The 23,102-nt window shown below is 34.1% G+C and overlaps 2 protein-coding genes across 2 annotated transcripts; both read right to left on the minus strand.

Moving 5' to 3' along the window:
- Positions 1–3,674: 3,674 nt before the first annotated feature.
- On the minus strand, positions 3,675–11,331 carry LOC132306367 (double-stranded RNA-binding protein 1-like). The gene is made up of 7 exons (XM_059803735.1): positions 10,875–11,331; positions 9,238–9,324; positions 7,899–8,000; positions 6,339–6,574; positions 5,861–6,080; positions 4,392–4,571; positions 3,675–4,244 (listed from the first exon to the last, which is right to left on the minus strand). Exons 1-7 carry the CDS (start codon positions 11,083–11,085, stop codon positions 3,874–3,876), a joined length of 1,407 nt encoding a protein of 468 aa, XP_059659718.1. The 5' UTR covers positions 11,086–11,331; the 3' UTR covers positions 3,675–3,873.
- A 1,741-nt stretch (positions 11,332–13,072) lies between these two features.
- Positions 13,073–21,734, minus strand: LOC132306368 (5-methyltetrahydropteroyltriglutamate--homocysteine methyltransferase 1-like). The gene is made up of 12 exons (XM_059803736.1): positions 21,584–21,734; positions 20,197–20,550; positions 19,981–20,068; positions 18,749–18,876; positions 18,246–18,637; positions 17,525–17,688; positions 15,432–15,512; positions 15,178–15,344; positions 14,752–14,857; positions 14,388–14,638; positions 14,094–14,295; positions 13,073–13,741 (listed from the first exon to the last, which is right to left on the minus strand). Exons 1-12 carry the CDS (start codon positions 21,703–21,705, stop codon positions 13,379–13,381), a joined length of 2,418 nt encoding a protein of 805 aa, XP_059659719.1. The 5' UTR covers positions 21,706–21,734; the 3' UTR covers positions 13,073–13,378.
- Between the last annotated feature and the right edge of the window lie 1,368 nt (positions 21,735–23,102).

A 23,102-nucleotide genomic window follows, 5' to 3' on the forward strand; every position in this document is an offset into this window, starting at 1 on the left:
CTTGTGCACCAAACAATTATTGAGTGAATTCCGTGTGACCCTAAAAGAATTTTAACACTCCACCTCCAAGATGCAAGGTAAGAGTCTTGTCTTAATACTCTATCTTAAAATTTTATGCAAAACTTAAATATTCGAAAAAATACCATATTGTAAAAAAATAAAAATAAATAAAATAAATAAATAAAAAACTTTTGATAATGTTAAGATGAATACCACATCGATGTAATGCGTCATGGACTTAAAAAAAACCATGGTGATAAGATAAATTTTGTACCCCTTTTTATTCATGAAATGTTAAAAAACTTGTGATAATGTTAATATTAGTATAACATGGATATACGCCTTTAATTCCAACATTAGGCTTGATATATTTGCTTTCTCTTCCATTCATGAGTGGAATTTTTAATGGATTAACCTGGGCTATAGCCGAGGTCCAATTTTTTTAAAAAAAATTAGTATTACTATTCTTATTATCAGTCCAATTTATATATAATCAATTTTTAGTACTACTCTTTCTCTTCCTATAAGCCCAATTTAGCCCAGTCTATAGTACTACTCTTCCTCTTCCCATTAGCACAATCCATATATGATATGTAATCAATTTTTAGTGTTCTCAGCCACTTCCTCTCAACACGTAGTAGTATTTTCCCTCATAAGATTTCGCCCGTTTGGGGGTCTAGTAAGGAAATTGTAGAGAGTTTGAGAAGAAAAATTTCTCTGAGATTGATTTTTAATTTTTAATCCTGAAAAACTTAATTTGATATACAAGACCATCATTGTTTTTTGGTCTATTTTTTAATATATATATATAACATATTTTTATCGTAAGAATTATTTCGTTCATCTTCAAATTTTCTTATTATATTTAGTCTCTCTTACTTTGCAATCCTGCCTTCGCCCTGCTTCCATTTCTTAAAATATATATTCATTTATTTTTTAGGCCTTGAAGAACGACAGAGGTGAACAAAGAGGGCAAAAAAATAACATGGATAAATTTAAAAATAATATTTAAAGGTTAAATATAGTAAGTGAAATAATATCTTAATAGAAAAGTTCGAAAATATAATTCATGTGACCCACATCATTCATATAAAATTAAGGTGATGACGAAGAATGATAGAGAAGAACGGGTTCAAAATGACAAGCACCCGAATAGCATCAAATGAAAGGACGAAAATAAATATGGGGACTGGAAAAAATGAAGGAGACCGAAAATGGGGACAAAGAAGAAAGCAGAATGAGAGTTCAAGAGGACGAATATGAATGACAAACGCCTAAGGTGGAAAGATAATTATTGTTAATATGAAATCACACCTATGAAAATGACAGAAACTATCAATCATGTCCTCACTAGTGTATAATACGGAGTATTAAAATGAATACCACATGAATATAATGGGTAGACTCAAAAGGAATTGGTGCAAAGATAATTATTGGTACTCCTTTTCCTTTTCGTGAACGTTTGAAATTCACACCCCCTATGAAAATGACAAAAATTATGTCCCCACTAAGTATATAATATTAAGATGAATAAGACATGGATATAATGCGTAAACTTAAAATGATCATGGTGCAAAGATAATTATTGTACTCCTTTATTTGCATGACCATCTTGTCCTCGCTATACTAATTTCAGCATTCGCTAAATTTATATGTTTTTATTCATTTATAATATCATTAAAATTATTTGAATAAAATGTAAATAAAAAATTATGCAGAACTATATTTATATTTTTAATTTTTTTTTTTTTTGCAAATAACCTCTAATTTAATTGCCTCCTGAACTTATTCAAAATTATGCAATACAATGTATAGTCATCTGCATTGCACATTATTTTGCATTTTATGACAATTATGCACCTTTTGTTGACCATCATACCCTTTCAGGCCTTGATCATTACAAAGTCTGCCCCAAATCCCCAACATAACCATTTTAGCCAAAAGTTGAAAAAACTACATTTGTCTTATCACTGTTATTGTTGTTGGTGTGTGCGTGTGTTTTGCTCCATTTACTTCCAAAATCACATCCTATAGCATGTTTAGGCACTTCACTTATTTATTGGTCCCGGACCAATCCAGTGACACACAGACAAATGTATCAACTATATTAAAAATTATTACCTGATCCCGGATAGACATGGATTTACCTTATGCCAATATTTTTTTTTTTTTTACCAATTATTTTCTTCTTTTTGCATTCAATACCTATAAAATTTTAAAATTACCTCCACTAAAATTATAAAAAAATTCTACTATTGCAACCGTAACATAGGCCACCCCTTAAATAATTTCCTGGTCCGCCCTTGGTCCCGAGACCAATGGTCCCAGAACCTTTGTTCCGACCAATCACATGCTGATACAAAGAAAACGTGAGATAAAGCTGACACATTTGCTTATGTGTCAGCACGTGATTAGCTCGATCAAGACCAATAATCCTGAGACTATGCAATAATTTCTTCAAAGTTATTCAGTTTTTTTACTTACGTGTGTTGGCTAAAAAGTGGTTGGGACCAATAGTCTCGGACCATGTAATAATTTTTCAAAAGTTAAGACAATTACTTTGGAAACATCTTGCAATGACTAATGAAACTCATCACTCCACACAAGAACTCTTGATCCAGCCGAGATCCACCAGATACTAAACTATGATTCACCAATAATCATGATTTGTGATAAGTACACAAAACCTATTACTTCATGTACCAAAATAAGCTTTTAATTAGACTTTTATATTATTTAAATATTCTTATATGCTTGTTTTGTGTTTTGTAGGTGTTAATGCATGAATGGGAAGAATGCAAGCAAAAATGGAGAACAAATAACAATTTGTTGTTGCAGCACAGAAGGTTATATATTTTACTAAGCAAAAGAAAACATAAGGAGCATTGTAGCTGAGATGGAATTGTGTTCAAATGTCTTTCATGAGTTCCCAAGTTTGAATCCTTCCAGAGACGAGAAGCATTTTTGTCATCCATCTAGTCAGCATGCCACATCATTATCAACAAAATATATATATATATATATATATATTGAAGGAAGAACTAGAAAAGGAGGAGAGAGAAAGAAGAAATGAGAATAAGAAAAAGTCACGAATTGGTTAAGGAAGGGAAGTCAACAATGAGAGTAGCAGAGAGGTGGCGTGAGAAAACGAAGAAGAAATTTGGGCAAAGTCATCATCACAGCCTACAAGTGGGTTACTTCCTGTGGCTATTAATTGCATACTTCGGAGGCAGAGAATGATATAGAATTAGATAGTTACAAATAGGAGTAATTTTTGAGAGTTTATTTCCTTGTGTAATTTTCTTTAAAGTTTTGTTTAATTTAATACAAGTTATTTTAACAAATTTCATTCTCATTTAATTTCAAGCAAGTTAGTTTCATTTACATGCTTTCATTTCTTATTGATTCTCATTTAAGTGTTTAATGTTTAATAGTTATAATTTCATTTCCATAGTTGGTGACAAATCTCAAAATCAATGTTTTTAAATCTCTTGTTTAGAAATAAAAACTCACCTTGAATACGTGATTCAACCTTATTATTAGACATATTTAGTTAAACGGTTGCAGGTATTTTATCTTGATATGGAGTGTATTTGACTATGACAAATCCATAAATACAGGCTTATCAATTTGAGCATAGCCATAAAGGCTTGACTAATATGAGAGAGAAGAAATGGTAGAAAAGGAAACATATACTCATATATTATTAGCCAATCTTACATTTACATCCATCAGACAACTTTCAAATTTAAACTACCTAGAGATTGAGTAATCATGCATGTCTTCAAGTTATTTTGGTTTAGGAGGATATCAAAAGATGAACAATTCTGATAAACAGAGACAATGACATAAACAAGAGCTACCATAGATTAGTTATCTTTTTTCATTTGGGAACTCCAGGCTCACAGCTACCCACTTGCCGTCATCAACGGGTACCAATACAGTGCCCTTGGGGAATGCCACATCTGGAATGCATGTGTACACTCTAACCTTGTTGGAGACCAAGTAACTCCTCACCCCGTTGGTTTTTGTTGTGTTCGAATCTGCAATTGAGTGGGCGGCGGTGTCACGAGGTGTCACTGCAGCTGTAGATGATTGACCTTTGGGTGAGGAAGGCAGTGACTTCAGTGAAGATGAATTAGTGTTTCCTGTCACTTTAACCACATTTCGTATTGCAGGAGATGGAATGGAGTTCTGAGAGCGGACTTTAGCATTGGCCACCATACGTTGAGCTTCAACTTCATCTGTAAGTGACATAAATGTCATCAATAATGAACGATTGTTGTAGTTTTACGCTAACGCCATATCAAAAGGTCTAGGATTAAGTAACGTGTGTTAAGAAAAATGAACGATACATGCAAAAGAACTAGGAAATCGGAGGAAGACACTACCTCTACTTTCTTTAGCCTGTTCTTCATGTTTGACAGTTGAAGATGAAACCAATGTACCTCCATCTTTGAGGTTCTGTTGTGAATCAACAAGAGTGAGGGAGCCCATGCTAGGATTGAGCTCAAGAACTTCATGTGCTGGGGAACCAGAGGACGTGAGATTGCCACTTCGACTTGATCTACCTGAGCAGAGAATGAAACTCGTCAAAAGATTTACTTTCTCTACAGGCAATGCTAAGGGCATCCCATGCACTGCCAACCAAATCAGCAGATGGATTTTTGGCAGTAGATTAATTGTACTTAATAAAAAGTAAATCGAATGAACACATCAGCAAGTTAAATAAAACTGTGTTGCAGAACTACAAAAGTGCACGTGCGCGCGCGTGCACATAGATACAGCAGTAACTAGCAGAAGAAAACAACAAAATCCAGTTTAACAGTTTGTTTTTTTGTTCCACCATCTCCTGATGAATTCGTGAAGCGGTGTCTATACATTCAACAGCTATTTTATTTTTAATAAGAGAGTCTACAGCAATTAACATTCCCCAAGAGATTGTTTATGTATTAAGCTAATAAATACATGACAGTGTTCCTTAGGTATAATTTATTGAAAGCATTGCTCTTTAAAATCCTTAATTCGTCCTTTACATTTGTTTTAATTTTTAACACAACTGTAACATTCTGCCAGATAGAAAGTCATATATACTAGAGGGTAGAGAGTCACTAGTTTTTTTAAACCGGGCAAGCAACGTATTATAAAATCAACAAACAATACATTCAGCATCTACAACCTCTCTCCACCTACCATAATGTATATTCCCAACAGTACATGATTTCTAGTGGAGAAGAGCCATCTTTCCCCACTCATGAGCTGCACTATTGGTGACTCTAGGGGAAAAAGACACTTGAAAGTTGCTATACAATGATATTAACCTCTGTATGTCTCTATAACAGTAGTTTCAACTGGAGATATACATCCAAACCCATTCAATGCAGGGGCTCTTTTTCATAAATTTAAACTATTCATTAGATAACCTTTTTTTTTTAATAAAAAAAATTAGTACTTAAAGGTAACGTATAACACCTTAACTCAATCTCATTAAAACTCATTTCTCACTCAGCTTTACTGAGCTCCTTTGGGAGAAAATAAAGTGATAACAACGTTGTTTCAGTTATTTTTCTAGTCAGAATAATTACACATCATTAACCTCACAAATCATGAGAGTTTGTATGCTTGCAGATCATGACATGAAGAAAGCATAAAATATACTTCAATGCATGCTCATAGAATGTGAAATTTAGCCAAAGGAAGCCCTCATGTGAATTCATACGCTTGCAGATCATGACATGAAGAAAGCACAAAATATACTTCAATGCATGCTCATAGAATGTGAAATTTAGCCAAAGGAAGCCCTCATGTGCTATGTTTTAAAGCATATGACATAGATACCAGCAAGAAGTGATAGACTTACGCTTCATTAAGACAGAGTAAGCAACCTCTGCAGCATTTATCTCTGCCTGTTTCTTGGAGGACCCTGCTTTCCCATTAAATTTCTCTCCTTCCACTTCCACAGTGGAAAAGAATGTTGGCTCATGGGCTGTACCAACTCTAACGGTTTTATATATTGGCAAGGTGAAACCTTCATTCTGAGCCAACTCTTGCAAGTAATTCTTAAAAAAGCGAATGTCATTCTGAAAAGAAACAAATGCAACCGTATCATATAAGAGAATCTTACAAAATACAGTCGTCCTGGAAAGGATCAAATCAATGAATAAATGTAGTCATTTAAAACTGAATCACATTTACAAGAAAGCAATGCAAATGAGTACTGATCTTCTTTAACACCCCTTGCTCCCACCACACCAAAAAGAAGGGGAAAATAAGGGTAAAAAGGGAAGAAAAAGATGGTAAATGAAATAAATGACTAGAACAAGTTAGAGCAAACTTGCCACTTGCAAAGCATCCAGTGACAGTGACATCAAAGCAACCTTTGCAGCAGCATGCTCTGACTCCTTCAAAGTCTTAAAATAGTCTGGACTCTCAAAAGAATGACCATCAACAGTAACTGTAGCCTTAAAGCATAGGGCATGAGGTGGGCCCGCCCTTATAATACTATATAAGGGTGGATCAAGATTTTGTCTTTGAGTATAGCTCTGCAGCTTCTTCTTGTACTGATATGTTAGACCTAAGTGCAAGGCAAATGTAAGACATTCATATACTTGTTGGCAGAAGCAAGAAAATAATTCAGAGAGAGAGAGAGAATAAAAAATGAAAAGGTGATCATAGCATGAGGTCAATCAAACATAATATGAGAAATATTTCAGTAACAGAATTGGGAAAGAGAGGGGGGGGGGGGGGAGGGGAGGGGGGTGTGTTTGGTTAGGATTAGTAAAAGTATCTCCACAAAAATTGCCAACAGTCGATTAAATTTAATCTAGAAGTCCACTTTATGATGACCAATATCGTATCAGCCTTAGAAGTATAAAATGGCAGTCACTGTTCAGTGGTTTGGTACTAAACTTAATGAGGATGGCAAACAAACAAAAGGTTAAGTCATATTCAAAAGCTCCAAAGATAACTGCAGTGGAACATTTTACTTCAACAAATAGGCTTCCAGTGTAATTAGCCATCCTGTACATAAAAAGGTGATAAACAAATTGAAAAATCATATTAGATGAATTGTCATTCCAATTATGGCCTGAATATTGATGTAAGAAAAAATTGTTATTTAACGAAGTTTTGCTTTTTCGCTTCATTAATTTTTCAAGTGCACACTTTTTTCTTAATTACAATTAAAAACTAACAAGGATTTTTGACTTAGTGATGTTAAGATTAATGCTAGACATCATAAGCAATTTTTTTTTGTGGGCCCACCTCACCTTATTACACTATATATTTTTTGTGGATTGAAAAGACATTCCATAGATCAGGTCCCACCAAGTTTCATCTAGTTTCATAAATTCCTTTGACTTCAATGTTATCATTGAAATGTACATAGATTAAGAGGTCAAAAACTTTAAAATCATATGAAAATTTTTGTCACCTTAATCCAATAAGCTCTCTCTCAGTCCACATGATTTGTGTGATAAAATGAGTTTAAATGGTCTACTCGAAAGAAGAAAAAAAAAACTCTAATAATAATAAATTATGATGTGTATAATGAAATTTTTTGCATGATGCATATCAAAAAAAAAAAAAAATTCTTAGTTAATGCATATCATTTTCCTGATGTATATATTAATTTTATTGTGTTTTAATATGAGAGGAGCATTATTTCCTGGGAAAAAAACTGTTACATACTTTTATGCAATACCAAATGAATACATAGAAAAAACTATAATATTTTGTCAATTTATGTTAAGAATAATTGATTTTGCGCAATGTATCATGTTGTGAACCAATGATTGGATTACACAAGTCATAAAAGAAAATTATAACTACACTACCAATAAGTGAATATAGTAAATATTTCAAAAAATAGAAATTATTAACAGTTCCAAATTTCTCACCATCCTTGAGGTTCAAAACATTTGCATTGATCTTAGCACTTTTACATCCATTTCCAGTCTCTGATATTCCAGCATTGGGCTCTGTTTTTGGAATTGAAGAACCTGTGCAATGATTAAGAAAGATTTGTAATAGCATGTAAACATTAGCTAACATGCACATGGTGAGCTTGAAATCCATTTTATACATATCACTTATTCCTTCTACTATCCCACTACAAGATCAATTTTTTCCCCATTGTGCTCTACTTACAGATGTAAATCACTTTAAGGACTCATCAAATAATTATATGATATAAAAACTGCAGATGGTTACATCAACTCAAAATAGAGAACTTTCTGGCCAATTATTTGGAGCATAGCAAATTGTGAAAGAGGAAACCCAAAAAGATGTTTGCAACCCTTTCCAGTTCTACAAATAAGCGCATAGGCTATAAAGCCAACTTGAAATTAAATATAAAAAATAAAAAACATATAATAGTAGTACTTAACAAGCTTCAACAGTGAATTTATTTTCACACCAAACTCCACATCAGTCAGGCTGTTCTTCAATTAAAGCCATGCATCTGAATATCTGATGCCTATAATATATATATATATATGGGTTTAATGATCTACATAGTTGTAAGAATTTTCTACACTAGGACACAGTTATTATGTTGCTTATTGTCAGTATCAGTTCTACAAAGGGATCAAAACATAATCTAGAAAGGGATCAGCACTTACACGGACTGCATGCTTTACATTATTAGAGTTATCATATAAGTTATAAGGCATGTGTAGCCAATCTATCTCCAGAACTAACATCCTATAAATATTTCTTGTACAGAATTAAGGAGTATAAGAAGTCTCATGGAAAACAAATCAATTTTAAGAAGGCCATTGTGTTCTTGACAGAATTTAGGTGTACATTTTTTCCCATAACATAAGCAAAGAAATTTCAGGATCTTACAGACTTTCTATTTTATTATTTTTGGAAGGTTACAGACTTTTGATTTTGTTTCGGTGGTTACTACTTTTTCTCCATAACTCCCCCCATCATTGTGTGTCTTGAAATGTCATGTAGAACACAATAAACCACAATAATTTTTCAAGGTATGTCCAAAAATTTCTTACTAATTTACTCAGTCCTATACTGATTCCTTACATCCTATTTTACCAAACACACCCATGATGAAGACTAGAATAAGTATCAACTTCAGATCAACTAGAACAATATTAACGTTTGCATGATGATGCATCATGAAGAAAAAAAGTCATAAATATGATTGAAAAAGCAACCGAAATAACGAGGACAAGAAAGTGAATTTAGCCAAGTAGCATCACTGATCAAATTCCTTACCCACTTTAACACCTGAAGCATTTGGATATATCTCAGGTTTCGCAAATGTGTACTCAATGTCTGGTCCTCCGGCAATCACTTCAGTGCCTACAATTGAATAATGTGAATAACATTGACACATGTGCCATAATAGAGTAAAAATTTCTTAATAGCGTATCATCTTAATTCCTACACATCATATTTATCTCCTGTCCATTCTTTTTTCTTTTTTCTCTTTTGTGCTGACAAATAACACAGAACACCCACTATTTCCCCTACGGAGACTGGAACAATCAACCTTCCCCATTGGGAGTTAAAGGAGATACCATTGGGCAGAATACTTGGTTGTTTATCTCCTATCTCTAGTACTCCAAAACTACATTATCAAGATTTACCAAACTTACATGGGATGCGTAGATCATAAAATAATAATGACAGAATTAATCCCCCAATGTTTAATTTGTTAACATAACAATCATTTTTGGGGAAACAAGGATGAAACACAATAACCATACACATATACATGCTTCTATGCAGATAAGATAAAATCTGCGGCAACAACTTCAGTGTTTCAAAACAATTTTTTAGAAAAAGTGTCAGCTACATTAATCCAACAGGCATAAATGTAAAATATAAGTTCTGTCACAAGTCACATCCTCCTAGTCACATGGAAACAACATCAGATTGTTAAACAACTTAAAAGCAATATTGATGTCCCAATAGATGAAATAATTCGATTCCGTAAATGAACCAATTCCATGTTATCACTAGAATCATTTTTTGGGAGATGAAACCTCCAGTCAGTCAGCACCGTCTGAAGAGAATTAGATACCCACGTAGTCCATGCCGGGAAACATTTACATTAATTGTTGACAAATTTTGGAGACCAGTCCAACCCTAACCCAATCAACCTATTATTCCTCCTAGTGACTCCATTATGGAGATTAATTAAGTTTGTGCTTCTAAATGGTGTATAAGTCAAATTTGAACAATTTCGATCCAATGAAACACACAAACACCCCCTAAAGCAAATCAAAATTGTTTTTGTCAATTGAACTTGACATCTCAAAATTCGTTTATTTGACAGCAAATAATTGCTGAAAATATTATTCAAAAGAAAATCATATTTCGAGGCTCCATTCCCCTGAAGAAACACTCGGAACACTGCACCATGTTTTCTTCATTAGGTCATAGGGAAATTAATTTTCTTTTGGTAGGTAAATTTCCATATGGGAAGTAATTTTATATACCTGATATTGATTTTCAAAACCTTCCAAAAAAAAAAAAAAAAAAACACATTCACCCTGATTTTTCCCAGAACAGACCAAAATCACATGAAAAGAACAGAGCACAATAGAGGAAATAAAGATGTGATTTATCCACAATCTAAAACCAACCATGAAAATTGCAAGCAGCCCATCAAAAATGAAGGCACAATTCATGAATAATTGTGCATAAAGAAACATTCACCCTGAATTTTCCAGGAAAACTTTTTCTGACAGCATAGACCCTCATAAAATTAACCCCTAAAAAAAATGATTTACCCACATAACCATGAAAAATGCCAGGAACACAAAAAATTTCAGGCACAATTCATCGAAATGAGGTTGTATATACTGTGTGTGTGTGAATATATATGTATATGTAAATAGATATACCAGAAGTGAAATGGAGGAAGGCCAGCTTAGCTGCTTCGTTGTGGGCCTCTTTGGAGGATTTACAGATGGTGGGTGTGTCAAATGCCCTTCCATTGAGGGACACTGAAGCCAAGAATTCTGGGTCATGGTCTGGTCCTTCTTTGATGCAAGAATACCTGGGTAATCCCCATTTGTTATGGTGACACAGCTCTTGCAGCTTTGACTTGTACATGTTTCTTCTTCGCACTCTCTCACCAATCTACAGAGTCTAGAGAAAGAAAGCTGCAGAGGAAGATGAAGAAAAATAGGAGTGGAATGCAAATGAGCAAATGCTTTCTTTCACCGCAAAGTCATTAATGGTGGTTCTAGAGAGAGAGGGTCTGGGAATCAAATGCTTTCCGCGTGCAGTACTTTCACTGCAAACCATTTGTTCCATTTCTCTGCTTTCCTCTGGAACATTTGAGAAATTAAGCTGTTAGCGGAAATATATAATGCTCAAAGAGGAAATATTTAATGCTCGTTATTTATTTATTTAAGTCTCAACAATCAATATAATAAAGAGGGAAAATAAAAAATAAAAAAATTCAATATAATAAAAGAACCATTAAATAATGTTAACTAACAAAATTATTATTTAAAGTTAAATTACAAAATTGACCTTATTATTTTATAATTACAAAAACAATTTAAAAAAATATTATCAGCATTTTAATCAAAAATTAAAAATTAAATAGTAAAATCAAATTTGTTATATTTCATAATCAAGTTAACAAGGATATGCAATAACTTGATAAAATTTGTAATATTAACCCATTTTTTAAAGACTAAAAAATCAGTCAGATAATGGCAATTAATGAGTTTGCTTAGATCACCAAACACTTCAACTAGAGCCTTGTCTGAGGTATAAGTTTGCTGGATTTTCGCACTCTTTCGTAACATAAGTATCGTTAAGAGCCTTCCGGTGTGAAAACAAAAAAGATATAGCTTTCTTTTATTACTCACGAGGAACGCTAAGAGCTTGCAGCCCAACTAGGGGATTTGACCTATTTTTGCTATTCTCCTCAATTATATGCGTTTTGAATGAGTGCTATGAGTTTAGAGGGGAGAGTAAAAAACATGCCTTCTTAAGCCTGTATTGATTAATTAAAAATATATCACCAATAATTATTATATTTTAAAACTTTCTAACAATTATTTCTTTTAGGGTAAATTTCACTAACCTTTATTTCTTGATGTTTGGATAAACTATATACACGAGAAAATCGTGAAATATTTATTATTTTGACCTCTTTAAACCTATTCAAATATCGTCAAAAAATGACTTTAAGTATGAAAGGTAAGTAATGTCATTATATTATATTGCATTTTATACAATAGAATGACAAAATTGCCATTTTATAAAATTTGGGAAAAGAAAAGGTTAGGGGTGTATTTAAGCACACGCATCAAATTTTGGGGGAGGTCAAAATAATAAACGCTTAACGGTTATCTGTGTATAATTTGTCAAAACCTCAAAGAATGAAAGTGTAATTTACCCTTTTTTTTCATGTTATCTTAAATTTTCTATTTTTTTTTCCTTTCTTATGATCTTTTATATTTTCTACTTACAAGTTTAACTATTTAGAATTGATTTGTTTTCTAAACTTGTGCACAATGAGACAACGCCAACAGTCTTAATCCCAAACCACATTTTATTAATCTTTTGGACTTGTAAACGTATAGATATTAAAAACATTATGAACAATTTTACAAGAAATTATTTATTTAAGGTATTAATATATGATAAATCATGATTTAAATAAAAATAAGATAAAAAAAAAAGGTTGATCACAATTATAAATATTTATAACAAATTTAAAATTATAAAAATATATATCTATATTTAGATTAGGTTAGACTCTATGTTGTACCCTAAGTCACACAATTCTTCTCAATGGGTGTCATTCTTACGCTCAAAGCGCGCTCTCACTTTCACACTTCGCACACACTCTTGCTCCCACTCTCATTGTTTTTGACTTAATTTTGCCATTTTCGCACTCCCGCTCTCGAATTCACTCTCGCTTTATGTGACTTAGGTTATACCACAATCCAAGTCCATCCCAGTCCAAATTAAATTCCGATTAGAATTTTTCCACCCAAACACAACCTTAATTGTAATAAAAGTTATTCACGCCCAAAAAAAATCAGGTTAGGCTTGTCCATTTTTAACCACCAACAAATTACAATGTAACACATGCTTTAAATTGGCTTTCATTTCTCAGGTCCCTCTCCCTCTCACATTCTCACAAGAGGCTAGGTACACTGATGAATACAAAAAACACAGAAAATAACCATACTTATACAAGAGAAGAAAAATGACGAGAGCTTATAAGAGAGGCCTTAATACCCCATAACAAACAAAATATGCTCACCACCACCTCAACAAAAAGACCATGGATTATTTGAGATACAAAAGGAAATTCCCATGTTCTTCCTCATCTTCCTCACATGCAAAGCATATTTTTTTATGGTTTTTCTTACAGAACTCACTTGGCCAACTGGGTGCGGAGTAGCTTAGCAGCGGCAACCATGTTGCTAAGCGCTGGCTTGACTTCAGGATACTTCCGTGTCTTCAGGCCACAGTCAGGGTTGACCCAAAGGATGTTTCTCTCAAGGACCGCAAGCATCTTGTTGATCCGGTCAGCAATTTCTTCTGCTGATGGGATCCTCGGTGAGTGGATGTCGTACACACCAGGGCCAATTCCAGCACCATACTTCACTCCCTCACGGAACACAGAAAGAAGCTTCTCATCTGACCTTGAGTTCTCGATGGTGATCACATCTGCATCCATGTCTATAATGGAGTGGATAATGTCGTTGAAGTGTGAGTAGCACATGTGGGTGTGGATCTGTCCAAAGAAATGGATACAAAGGTGTTGAGAATCATAACCAAAAGGATTTTATCATTTGACCAACATATTTCACAGCTTTTGTTTGCTTTTTACTGGGATCTGTTAATTCTAGATTGTTCTTAACCAATTATGACTTATTTGCAAACCTTTGAATATTTCCAGAATAACAATGTGTTACTGTTTCCTATCATGCTTCCACTTAAAATATACTCTGAATTTTTTTCTTGCAAATGTTAAGTTATAGTACTTAAATGGCCAGTGATTCGGGTCTTAGTACAGCCTCATCAGGTGCATGAGCATAAATAACAATTTCCATGTAAAGGAAGTGGACTGAGGAGTAAAGGTGAACCTGGGTAGTGTCTGTTACACCGCAATTCGTGATCCTGAAGGAGTGAACGGCCCACTCCAAGTAGAAAGCTTGTTCAGACTTCCTAAGAGGCAAACCTTCTCTCAAAGCGGCCTCATCAATCTGAATGACATTAATACCAGCTTTCTCGAGATCTTCAACCTCATCCTTGATGGCCAAAGCAATCTGATAGCAAGTCTTGAATCTAATAGAATAGACAGATGTTGCATTAATATCATTGAAATGTTCAGCAAAATATCAACTGAGTTGGATAGGCGAATTGGTTGATTTATGTACCTAGGCTGATCATTTCTAACAAAAGACCAGTTCAGAATGGTAACGGGACCAGTGAGCATTCCCTTCATTGGGCGCTGAGTCATACTCTGAGCGATTGACGACCAGAAGACAGTCATTGCTTTGGGGCGGCTTACATCACCATAGATTATTGGTGGCTTGACACAACGGGACCCATAAGATTGAACCCACCCATTGACAGTAAAGGCAAATCCAGATAACTGCTCCCCAAAATACTCAACCATGTCGTTTCTCTGCATTTTTTAAAGATGTTTCCAATAAGTATTACAATTCAGGGACCATTTTTTTTTAATAGCCAAAAATACGATCTACTTGAAGTAACACTGAATTCACAAAGGAAGCTTACCTCTGGCTCTCCATGTACCAGAACATCAATGTCAAGCTCTTCCTGGAGCTTGACAACTTTGTTGATTTCCTCCTTTATAGCCTTAACATACTCTTCCTCGGAGACCCTAATTAGATAACAGCAACACTCTTGCATATGTCAAAAAGTCGAAAATGAAGATAAATTTTAAAGAGAACAATAATTTTTGTTTTTTAGTTAACCCGGGGTATCCGAGGATTCGCCCCAACTAATCCCCGAGGGCCTAGGAAGGGCGCCTCCCCACCCCAAGCCTGGCCTGGTAAGTCACTGAGTATGCAGCGGAGGTGTAGCCCCAAGTAATCGTAAGCTCCTAGTGGGAATCGAACCGCATGCTAGGAAGGCACCAAAGCGCAAGTGATTTTACCACTAGGCAGAGAACAAGAATAATTATAGTGGAAGGAAACTCACTTTTTAGCCTTGTATTCACGCCGGACTTTCCTAAGCTCCATGGTTTGAGGGAATGATCCAATAGTGGTGGTTGGAAGAATCGGAAGGTTCAGCTTCTTCTGCTGAGCATCCAACCGAGCACTCACATTAGTAGCACGGCGGTGGTCAGAGCCCTTCAAAGCAGCAGCCTAGGCAGGAAAAGCATAAGGTAAGAACAAGAAAATCCACTGCAGGCCACTATAAAAATGGAGGACATAAACCACTAAAAAACTTACGGCCTTTTGAACAGCCTCGTTTGTCACCCTTGGTGATGATTTTCTCGAACTCTGAGCCACAGCATTAGCGGAGAAGAATTCCTGACAAGAAAAAACCAGCAGTGAGAAGCTAATATATCCTCAGTATTTATACTACTACTACAAAAGACCTCAGAGAAGGCATAATACAAATTGATAGATTTTTATAAATTTCCATATATAGAATGATACACCATATTAATTGGCAAAGGCAGATAGAAAGGATTCAACCCAAGTCCATTTTTAAGCTATAAACCATTTCCATCGGCAAATATTCCTAAAGGCAGCTAAAAGGGCTCATCCATGGTTCTCTGAACAGGCCGGTTTGCAGCAAATTAGAAGGCCACCGATACCAATCTGACCAATGCAGTTCAACCGATTCTCCACAGAAAAAATCTGGTTTGGGCCGTTTCTCTCCAAAACAGGCTGATTTGGGCTGGCCTGAACCAGCAACACTCAAAGCAATAATGATGAGGCCAAGGGGAATTGAACCATTGCCTCTTACCTTTTGCAAGGTACTCACCATCCACTAGACCACATTTTGCTTTTGTATATAATAGTCCAACAAATAAATATATATTCTCTATAGGAATAGTATAAATCTTTCTTTTAGAATGTAATCTACTTTGTTTATTAGTATACTTAACATATTTATTTATCCTTTCTTTAAGAATGATACTTTTGACTTTATTATATATTTTTTATTCTCTCATCACATGTTATATGTGGTTTGAATTTTAATATATTTTATGCTTAAATAGATTATTATTCATTAACTTAGTAAAAAATATTATTACCATGCCTTTTTAATAAGAGCAACAGCTTAGAATTTATAAATAGGTCATAACTCGTGTTAAATGGTCTTACAAAATTCAATAAAATTTACAAAAATTCAATAAAATTTACAAAAATTCACTAAAATATCATTTCTATTGAATTGTGTTGTATAGAGTAGCATATCAGTAATTTTTTGTCTTAATAGCGAGATTGAAAAAAATTCATGATCATGATAATTGAGTCCATTACATTATGCGGATACGGACCCGACTCTGTCACATCGCATCTGCAATTGCGAACCATGGGCTCACATCCATGCCCATTTTCAAGCTGTAACTGTTTCTATGAGCAAATATTCCTACGTTACTGCCAAACAGAGAATGTGAGCTGTCTCAAGATAAAAATTTGAAGTGTCAGTATCTTGAGAACTGATCATCTTGCAATTGTTTCTTTTTCTTTTTTATAAGTGATATTTCAATAAAATACGCTCAAACGAAGATCGCGCCCAAATACAAAAACACCAAAACCAAATTACAAATTCACAAGAGCAGAACGGCCTCCTATAACCTCATTGTATCCACAAAATCCATAAACTCTTCTAAGGATTTACAAGTCCACCCATTTACCCAAAAGACTACAGAACTTAGTATTGAATTTTTTTTTTGTTGATAAATACAGAACTTAGTATTGAAAAATTGAACATCAGGTCTGGAAACGAAGGGAATAACATGGAAATTCAAGCTAACTTAAGGAAATGTAAGAAAGAAATTTGTACAGGTAGACGACTTGGAACAGGTTAAAGGGAAAAAAATTAATAAAAGAAAAAAAATACAGAAACAAAAAAAATAATAATAATAAAAATATATGAGCTGTGAAGAATTTTCACATTTTGCAAGTATATGACTTAAACTTCAAGAGAACTAAGAATTTAAGTACTTGTGAGTTGTGTCCACATTTAGAAAATTGTATATTGCAAAAAGAGAAGCACGGAAGTGCAAAAAGGAATCAACAATTTGAATAAGTTCCGGGTGTTTGTGCCATGGACTCACACACAACATAAAATTTTCAAGGTAACTTAAAGCAAAGCTTCTCTTTTTCTTCCTGAAAGTTCATAGTTTTAACAAATAATTTGAAAAATGAAATTGATGCCTGATCACGTGCTAAATTTGATTCATTATCAAAACTATTAACGTGTCCAGATATCTAACTTGTGTAAAGTGTGGTTTCTTTTTCAGCTATAACGCAAGCAGGTGTATACTAGCAAAAACAATTATAGAAAGAAAGTAAAAGTGAAGTACCTCATCCTTGTGACCAGACAATGCCTTTGCCAAGGCATTGACTTCAACTACTTTTTGTGCAGCAAATGCAAGCCATGACTTAATCTCTTTGTCCAACTTAGTTTCATTCACTAAATCAACCGCAGTGTGAAGAAGTGAGCAGGAGGTAGAGACCACAATCTTATCTGCAGAATAACAATAACAGTTGGGGATTATGAATTTCAAACAAGCAATACTCTCCTTGAAGGAAAAAATAAAAATAAAATCTAAAACAAAATAAAGTTTTTTATTTTTTGCAAATCCCAGTAACACAGGTTGGAACATCCATACAACTTTTTCTTTGTTTTTTCAGTAGGCACTGTTCCTGCATAATGGTCTGCGCAATGCGGGTACACCATTTTCTGGAAAAAAGGCCACATATGTTTTACCCAATGCCACATGAAATCTATTTCCATCCAGAGTTTTGACAGCCCTGAATGTGAGAAAGAGAGTTTTTTTTTTTCTTTACTCTCTCTCTCTCTCTCTCTCTGTGTGCAAGTGTTGGGGTGGGGCTGAAAGAAGAGGTGGGAGGTAGAAGATTGAACAGGAAATGTTTCTTCTTCCAATTTTTAAAGAACAGAGAGAGATCGTGATTACCCTCCCTTAAAATGCTATGATTCAAGCTAGGTAATTATTAATAGTGTTGATACTTCCTGTTTCCTAAAATACAAAAGAGCATAAGAATGCATTCAAGAAAATATACCTTTCCCCACAATGCCCTCGAGAGCCTGCAAGGTACTGAGGGAAGAAACAAGGTCATTGGCCCAAATGTTTCTTCCATCCACCACTCCAGCAAAAAGATATTTTCCTGAAGGGAATCCACCTTTGATTAAGTCAAGGGTTTTTGATCCACGAACCAAATCAAACCCAAAACCAGTGACTCCCTTCAATGCTGTGAGTGTTTTGTATGCCTCGGCAGGAATATCAGCAAAGTACGTCTCAATGAGAATATTTAGACCAGATAGGGATGACTCCAACTTGGAGTAAGCATGAGTAAATGCTTGCAATTTGTCAGAACCGAGATCCATCACGAGAGTGGGCTCATCAAACTGAATCCAGGTAGCCCCAGCTGCCTTCAGTTCAGCCACAACTTCCCTGCATGGTAAGTATCCATAATAAAGTTCAATGGAACAAGCATAAAGAAATACAACATATGTACACTCAAAATTTTGCATGTCATGTCACGACAATGACTCTAGGCCTTACTGGTAGACTGGAAGAATCTTGTCTATCAGTGAGAGAAGAGAAAATGACTTTTCAACACCCTTTGCTGGTTTTGATAATAACAAGTAGGACACAGGGCCTACAAGGATTGGGACTGTATCAACTCCAAGCTGCAGTGAAGAAACAAAGGAACTATTAGACCAAACACTTACAATAGGCTTGACTAATTACCATAAATGAGTTTGAAATGTTGTCTTAGCACTTTTTAAAGAATTTCCCCTCTCCTCTACAAGAGATTTAAAACAAAATTTGCAAAAAATAAAACAAAAAATAAAAAGTAATAGCAAGATAATCAAGTAAAACTTCAACTTTAACAGGTTATTAAATGAACCAATAAGATCTATGTTTACATAATTTTAATGCTCCATTAACATTTTCAAACGAGGTCAGAGGAAGGAACCCCAAGATGAGTAAAAAGTTCATTCCATCATTTGGGAAGGGAGGGAATAATTTAATGCAAGGATGTGCCAAGTGAGAGATGGAGATTGTCGAGAATTCGCAGAACCATTAGATATAACTTCACAACTCTCAAAATCTTTGCAATAATAAGCCTAAGCCCTCTGAACAAGGAATCATGTAACTGGATTCACAATTGACTTCCTTGAGCTTTAAGTTCATACTATTTAAAGGAAATGAATGAGTGTGGGAAAATCAGATCGAAATAAAGTGGAAGATCATATGGAGTTACCCTAACGGGTCATTCCCTTAGATATGCACCATGCCTTGTGTATATTTAAACTTCACTATGACTTTATCAGATGCCAACAATGTCCACTTCTAATACATTTCTGTAACAGTAAGCTAAGGCCTTCAATAGAAATATATCATCCAATTGTGTCCTGCGTAGCACCTAAAGAAAAATTTGTGTTTCCACATAATAGAAAAAGAGCCAAGCTAATTGCATCTATGTGAGAAGTTTATTGTGAGACGTGTCTTTCAAGTTTTTACTAGCAATTCAGGAGGGCTTTTATATTTTAGAAGTTCTAGTTAGAGAATCAAATTGTGGCTTCGAAGGCACCATCATCGTCTTCAGAGCTTCTTCCATAGCTCATCTTTCCATGAAGCATGGCTGCTGCAATATGTTTGTTCTTGTCTACCCACCCCCCCAAAAAAAAAAAAAAAAAAAAAAATCTTATGAAGAATCCTAATGCTATTTAAATTTGAAAATAAAAATATAAATCAACAGAAGGAACAATGGGAATTGGCTAACTTACAGCTTTGGCCTCCTTGAATTCAGTCACCGCCTTATGAGAAGCATAAGAGAATTTAACATCTGGTCCTAGTTCAGGGACAATGTAGTGGCTACATAGATAATCATATATATATTTATATATATAAAAAATCATTCAGTGGTTCATTATCATAAAAACAAACAATAGCTAAAATCATCAAAATGCTTGAACTGTGAGAACAGAGAAGCCATCACTTACTAGTTGGTGTCAAACCACTTAGTCATTTCCATAGCAGGAACAGAAGCATTTCCCCTAGCCATGGAAAAGTAGACATCAAACCCAATCTCACCCCCATTCCAACCATATCTAGTGGGAACAGCCCCGAGCATTGCAGTGGTATCTAGTACTTGATCGTAGTATGAGAAGGTGTTGCTAGGAATATATTTGATCCCAGCATCAGCCATCTGCTTCCAGATGGATGACCTTAGATCAGCGGCCACTTTTTGCAACTCATCAGCAGTACTCTTCCCATCCCAAAAGGATTCCAATGCAAACTTGAGCTCTCTCTTTGGTCCCATACGAGGATATCCAACAATGTGGGATGCCATTGTTCTGTTTCAACATATATCGCACAGAAGTTAGATAAGTTTATATATATGCCTATATAAATAGATGTAGAATATATAAGTGTAACAACTTCTCTTGTATAATTTTAAAAATATTCAGCGCAAATCACATTAATATAGGGGAGGATGTATATGCATGACATGAACACACACATGAAAAAAAAGAAAAGAAAAGAACATTTACAAATAATTCAGATTCTCTTGTACGATTTAAACATTTAAATGTATTGAAACCACAATTTTCAGTTAGAAAATCAAGGAATTCTTCTAAACAATAGTAGAGACAGAGGTTATGTGAAAAGGGTTGTATGAAGGGGAAAAAAAGTGCACTTCAGTTCTTTGTTAGATGGCATTGAAACCCAATATTTATTGGCACTGACGAGCAAGCAATGGACAAGAATTCGAAAAAATGAATATCAAAGATGCTCTCTAGTACAAAATGTGTAATAATCTCTCTATATGGCATCAAATGTTTAACTCAATTGCATTCAGTATACGATTAACCCAACAAGAGTTAACTATAACGGGTCCAATCAGTAAACAAAGAGAATGGACGCGTTTTATTCCAAATCTATGTTTCATGTATTGGGTATCAGAAAATCATGACAACATAGCAAAATAGTACAAAATTCAATTCACCAGATCTTGCTTGCTCACTGGGATCCAAACTCAAGTTTCTACTAAAACTATCTTCAACTTAACACCAAAACACATATATGAGTTATCCATTATAGAACTACAGTTAAATTTTGAAATTCAAACTATTAGAAGCTGCTTCAGACAAAATCTGCAACAAGCTTCAATCCAAATTCAGATTCGGTAGCTTCTAGAAACAGACAGCACAAGGAGAAATTTCAAATCAAAACTACACCATACGCACATAAGAGACTAGAATATAAACCAGATTGGTGTTCATAAGAAATAGAACAATATATGACAAACCAATATTAACTACACAAACATATATACATATATATATATATATGATTCGAATACAGATAGAGATGCAGAGCAAGAACCTGAAGCGGAAGCGGAAGAGAGAGAGACGGTTGATGGTAGTGGTGGGTAGAGAGAGAGAGCGAAATGAGATGAAAGTAGAAGAAAACGGCGCAATGGAAGGCAGCACTGCGATTTGTCTCATTTATACTACCAGTCTTCACCCACTTTTCATCATACTTTCTCTCTCTAGATCTTATACTAGTTTGATAGATGATGGCTAAATTACCACTTTACCTACCTACTTCAGGAATTATTTTACCATTCTATCCTGATGTATTTATATATATATATATATATATTTATATAAAGAGGGGGTTAATTAAGGGAATTAACAAGTGCTTGGTGCAGTCGAAGTATAATATGTTTATGCGAACAATCTCACTATTTTATTTTCGAATGCAACAGAGGAGATTTTTGTAATTGTATATAATTTAAAGCAGAGGTTAGCATATAGTGTTCTATCTTTAATGATTTTTTATTTATTTTATTTAAAAGAAATTGTAATTTATATTGTATTTTATTATAAATGAAAGTAAGAATGATGTTGATGTGAATTTTATAGTATTATTTTGAGAAATAGCATGATTATGTTTTCTTGCAAACACATAGGACCAAGGGACACGCGACCCGGATATTTTTCCTTCCCCTCTGAAAAATCTTTTTGGTTCCATCCCTCATGTGTGTTTTTATGTGGTGCCAAATCTTCAATTTAATAAACTCATGTCACAATCTTATATGCAGAATAACGATATATTTATTTTTATTTTTTGTCATGGGTCATTTATATTTATTTTTATTTTATATATTTATTTATTTTTTTTATTTTAAAATATGTTATATCCCTTTTGAGCTATCACTCCATGATATTGAAGAAAATGCATATTCTTAAATTAAAGGCATTTATCTCTTGATTCAACCATACTTTTTTCACTTAAAGTAAAAGATGTTAAAACAGTTTTTAAAAAGTGTGCATAATTAAACCGCCTTGTGAACAAAGGCGTTTGAATGAATTGACTATACTATATATCAAGTTAAAAGAAATTAAACTTAATTTCAATGCTCATTTTAAGTAAATTTTTTATTTGATTTGAGGTTGGTAGGTTAGGTTAAGACTACATGGACCATCCCACAACCAAAGCAATACAAGTTGGTTTATATTAATGGTTATATAAACCATATCCAATCAATTGTGATTTACGTGTTTGATAATGTCATTTCAGAAAGGTTGGTGGGCAAGTGATGGTAGGCCACTCTCCCACCAAAAACAAAGTTATGTGTACTAGACCCCATCCTCGGTCAAAAATTATAGAGTGAGTAGGTGAGATGAGAGAGAACAGAACCTTCAGCTTTACAGTTTTTTTTTTTTTTTTTGGTAATCACATTAGTTTTGCATTGCATGTGGTATTAATTTTGCTAATTTTTTTAATAATTTGAATAATATTGCATTTTCTTTTTAAAAAGAAGTTTAAATCAGAAACATTATACGCTTGACAATCACAATTACTTTATGTTTTTGCTTTGATTTGAAATAGAAGCAAT

The sequence above is a fragment of the Cornus florida genome, unplaced genomic scaffold (assembly GCF_030987335.1).
Source record: "Cornus florida cultivar Cherokee Brave unplaced genomic scaffold, ASM3098733v1 CherokeeBrave_3.0.0_Hap2_Chr05, whole genome shotgun sequence".
Classification (NCBI taxonomy): domain Eukaryota; kingdom Viridiplantae; phylum Streptophyta; class Magnoliopsida; order Cornales; family Cornaceae; genus Cornus; species Cornus florida.

Bases quoted from the DNA above. Each gene is read 5' to 3' on its own strand.
- LOC132306367 (XM_059803735.1), bottom strand. From the start codon at position 11,085: ATGTACAAGTCAAAGCTGCAAGAGCTGTGTCACCATAACAAATGGGGA. The intron at 8,001-9,237 runs GTAAGGAATTTG...ATCATTGCACAG, and splicing joins TGCTTCAGGTGTTAAAGTGG to GTTCTTCAATTCCAAAAACA. The intron at 4,572-5,860 runs GTAAGTCTATCA...TTCTCTGCTCAG, and splicing joins TTACTCTGTCTTAATGAAGC to GTAGATCAAGTCGAAGTGGC.
- LOC132306368 (XM_059803736.1), bottom strand. From the start codon at position 21,705: ATGAGACAAATCGCAGTGCTGCCTTCCATTGCGCCGTTTTCTTCTACT. The intron at 17,689-18,245 runs GTATATTTTCTT...GTTATTCTGCAG, and splicing joins CGAGGGCATTGTGGGGAAAG to ATAAGATTGTGGTCTCTACC. The intron at 15,345-15,431 runs GTAAGTTTTTTA...TTTCCTGCCTAG, and splicing joins ACGAGGCTGTTCAAAAGGCC to GCTGCTGCTTTGAAGGGCTC.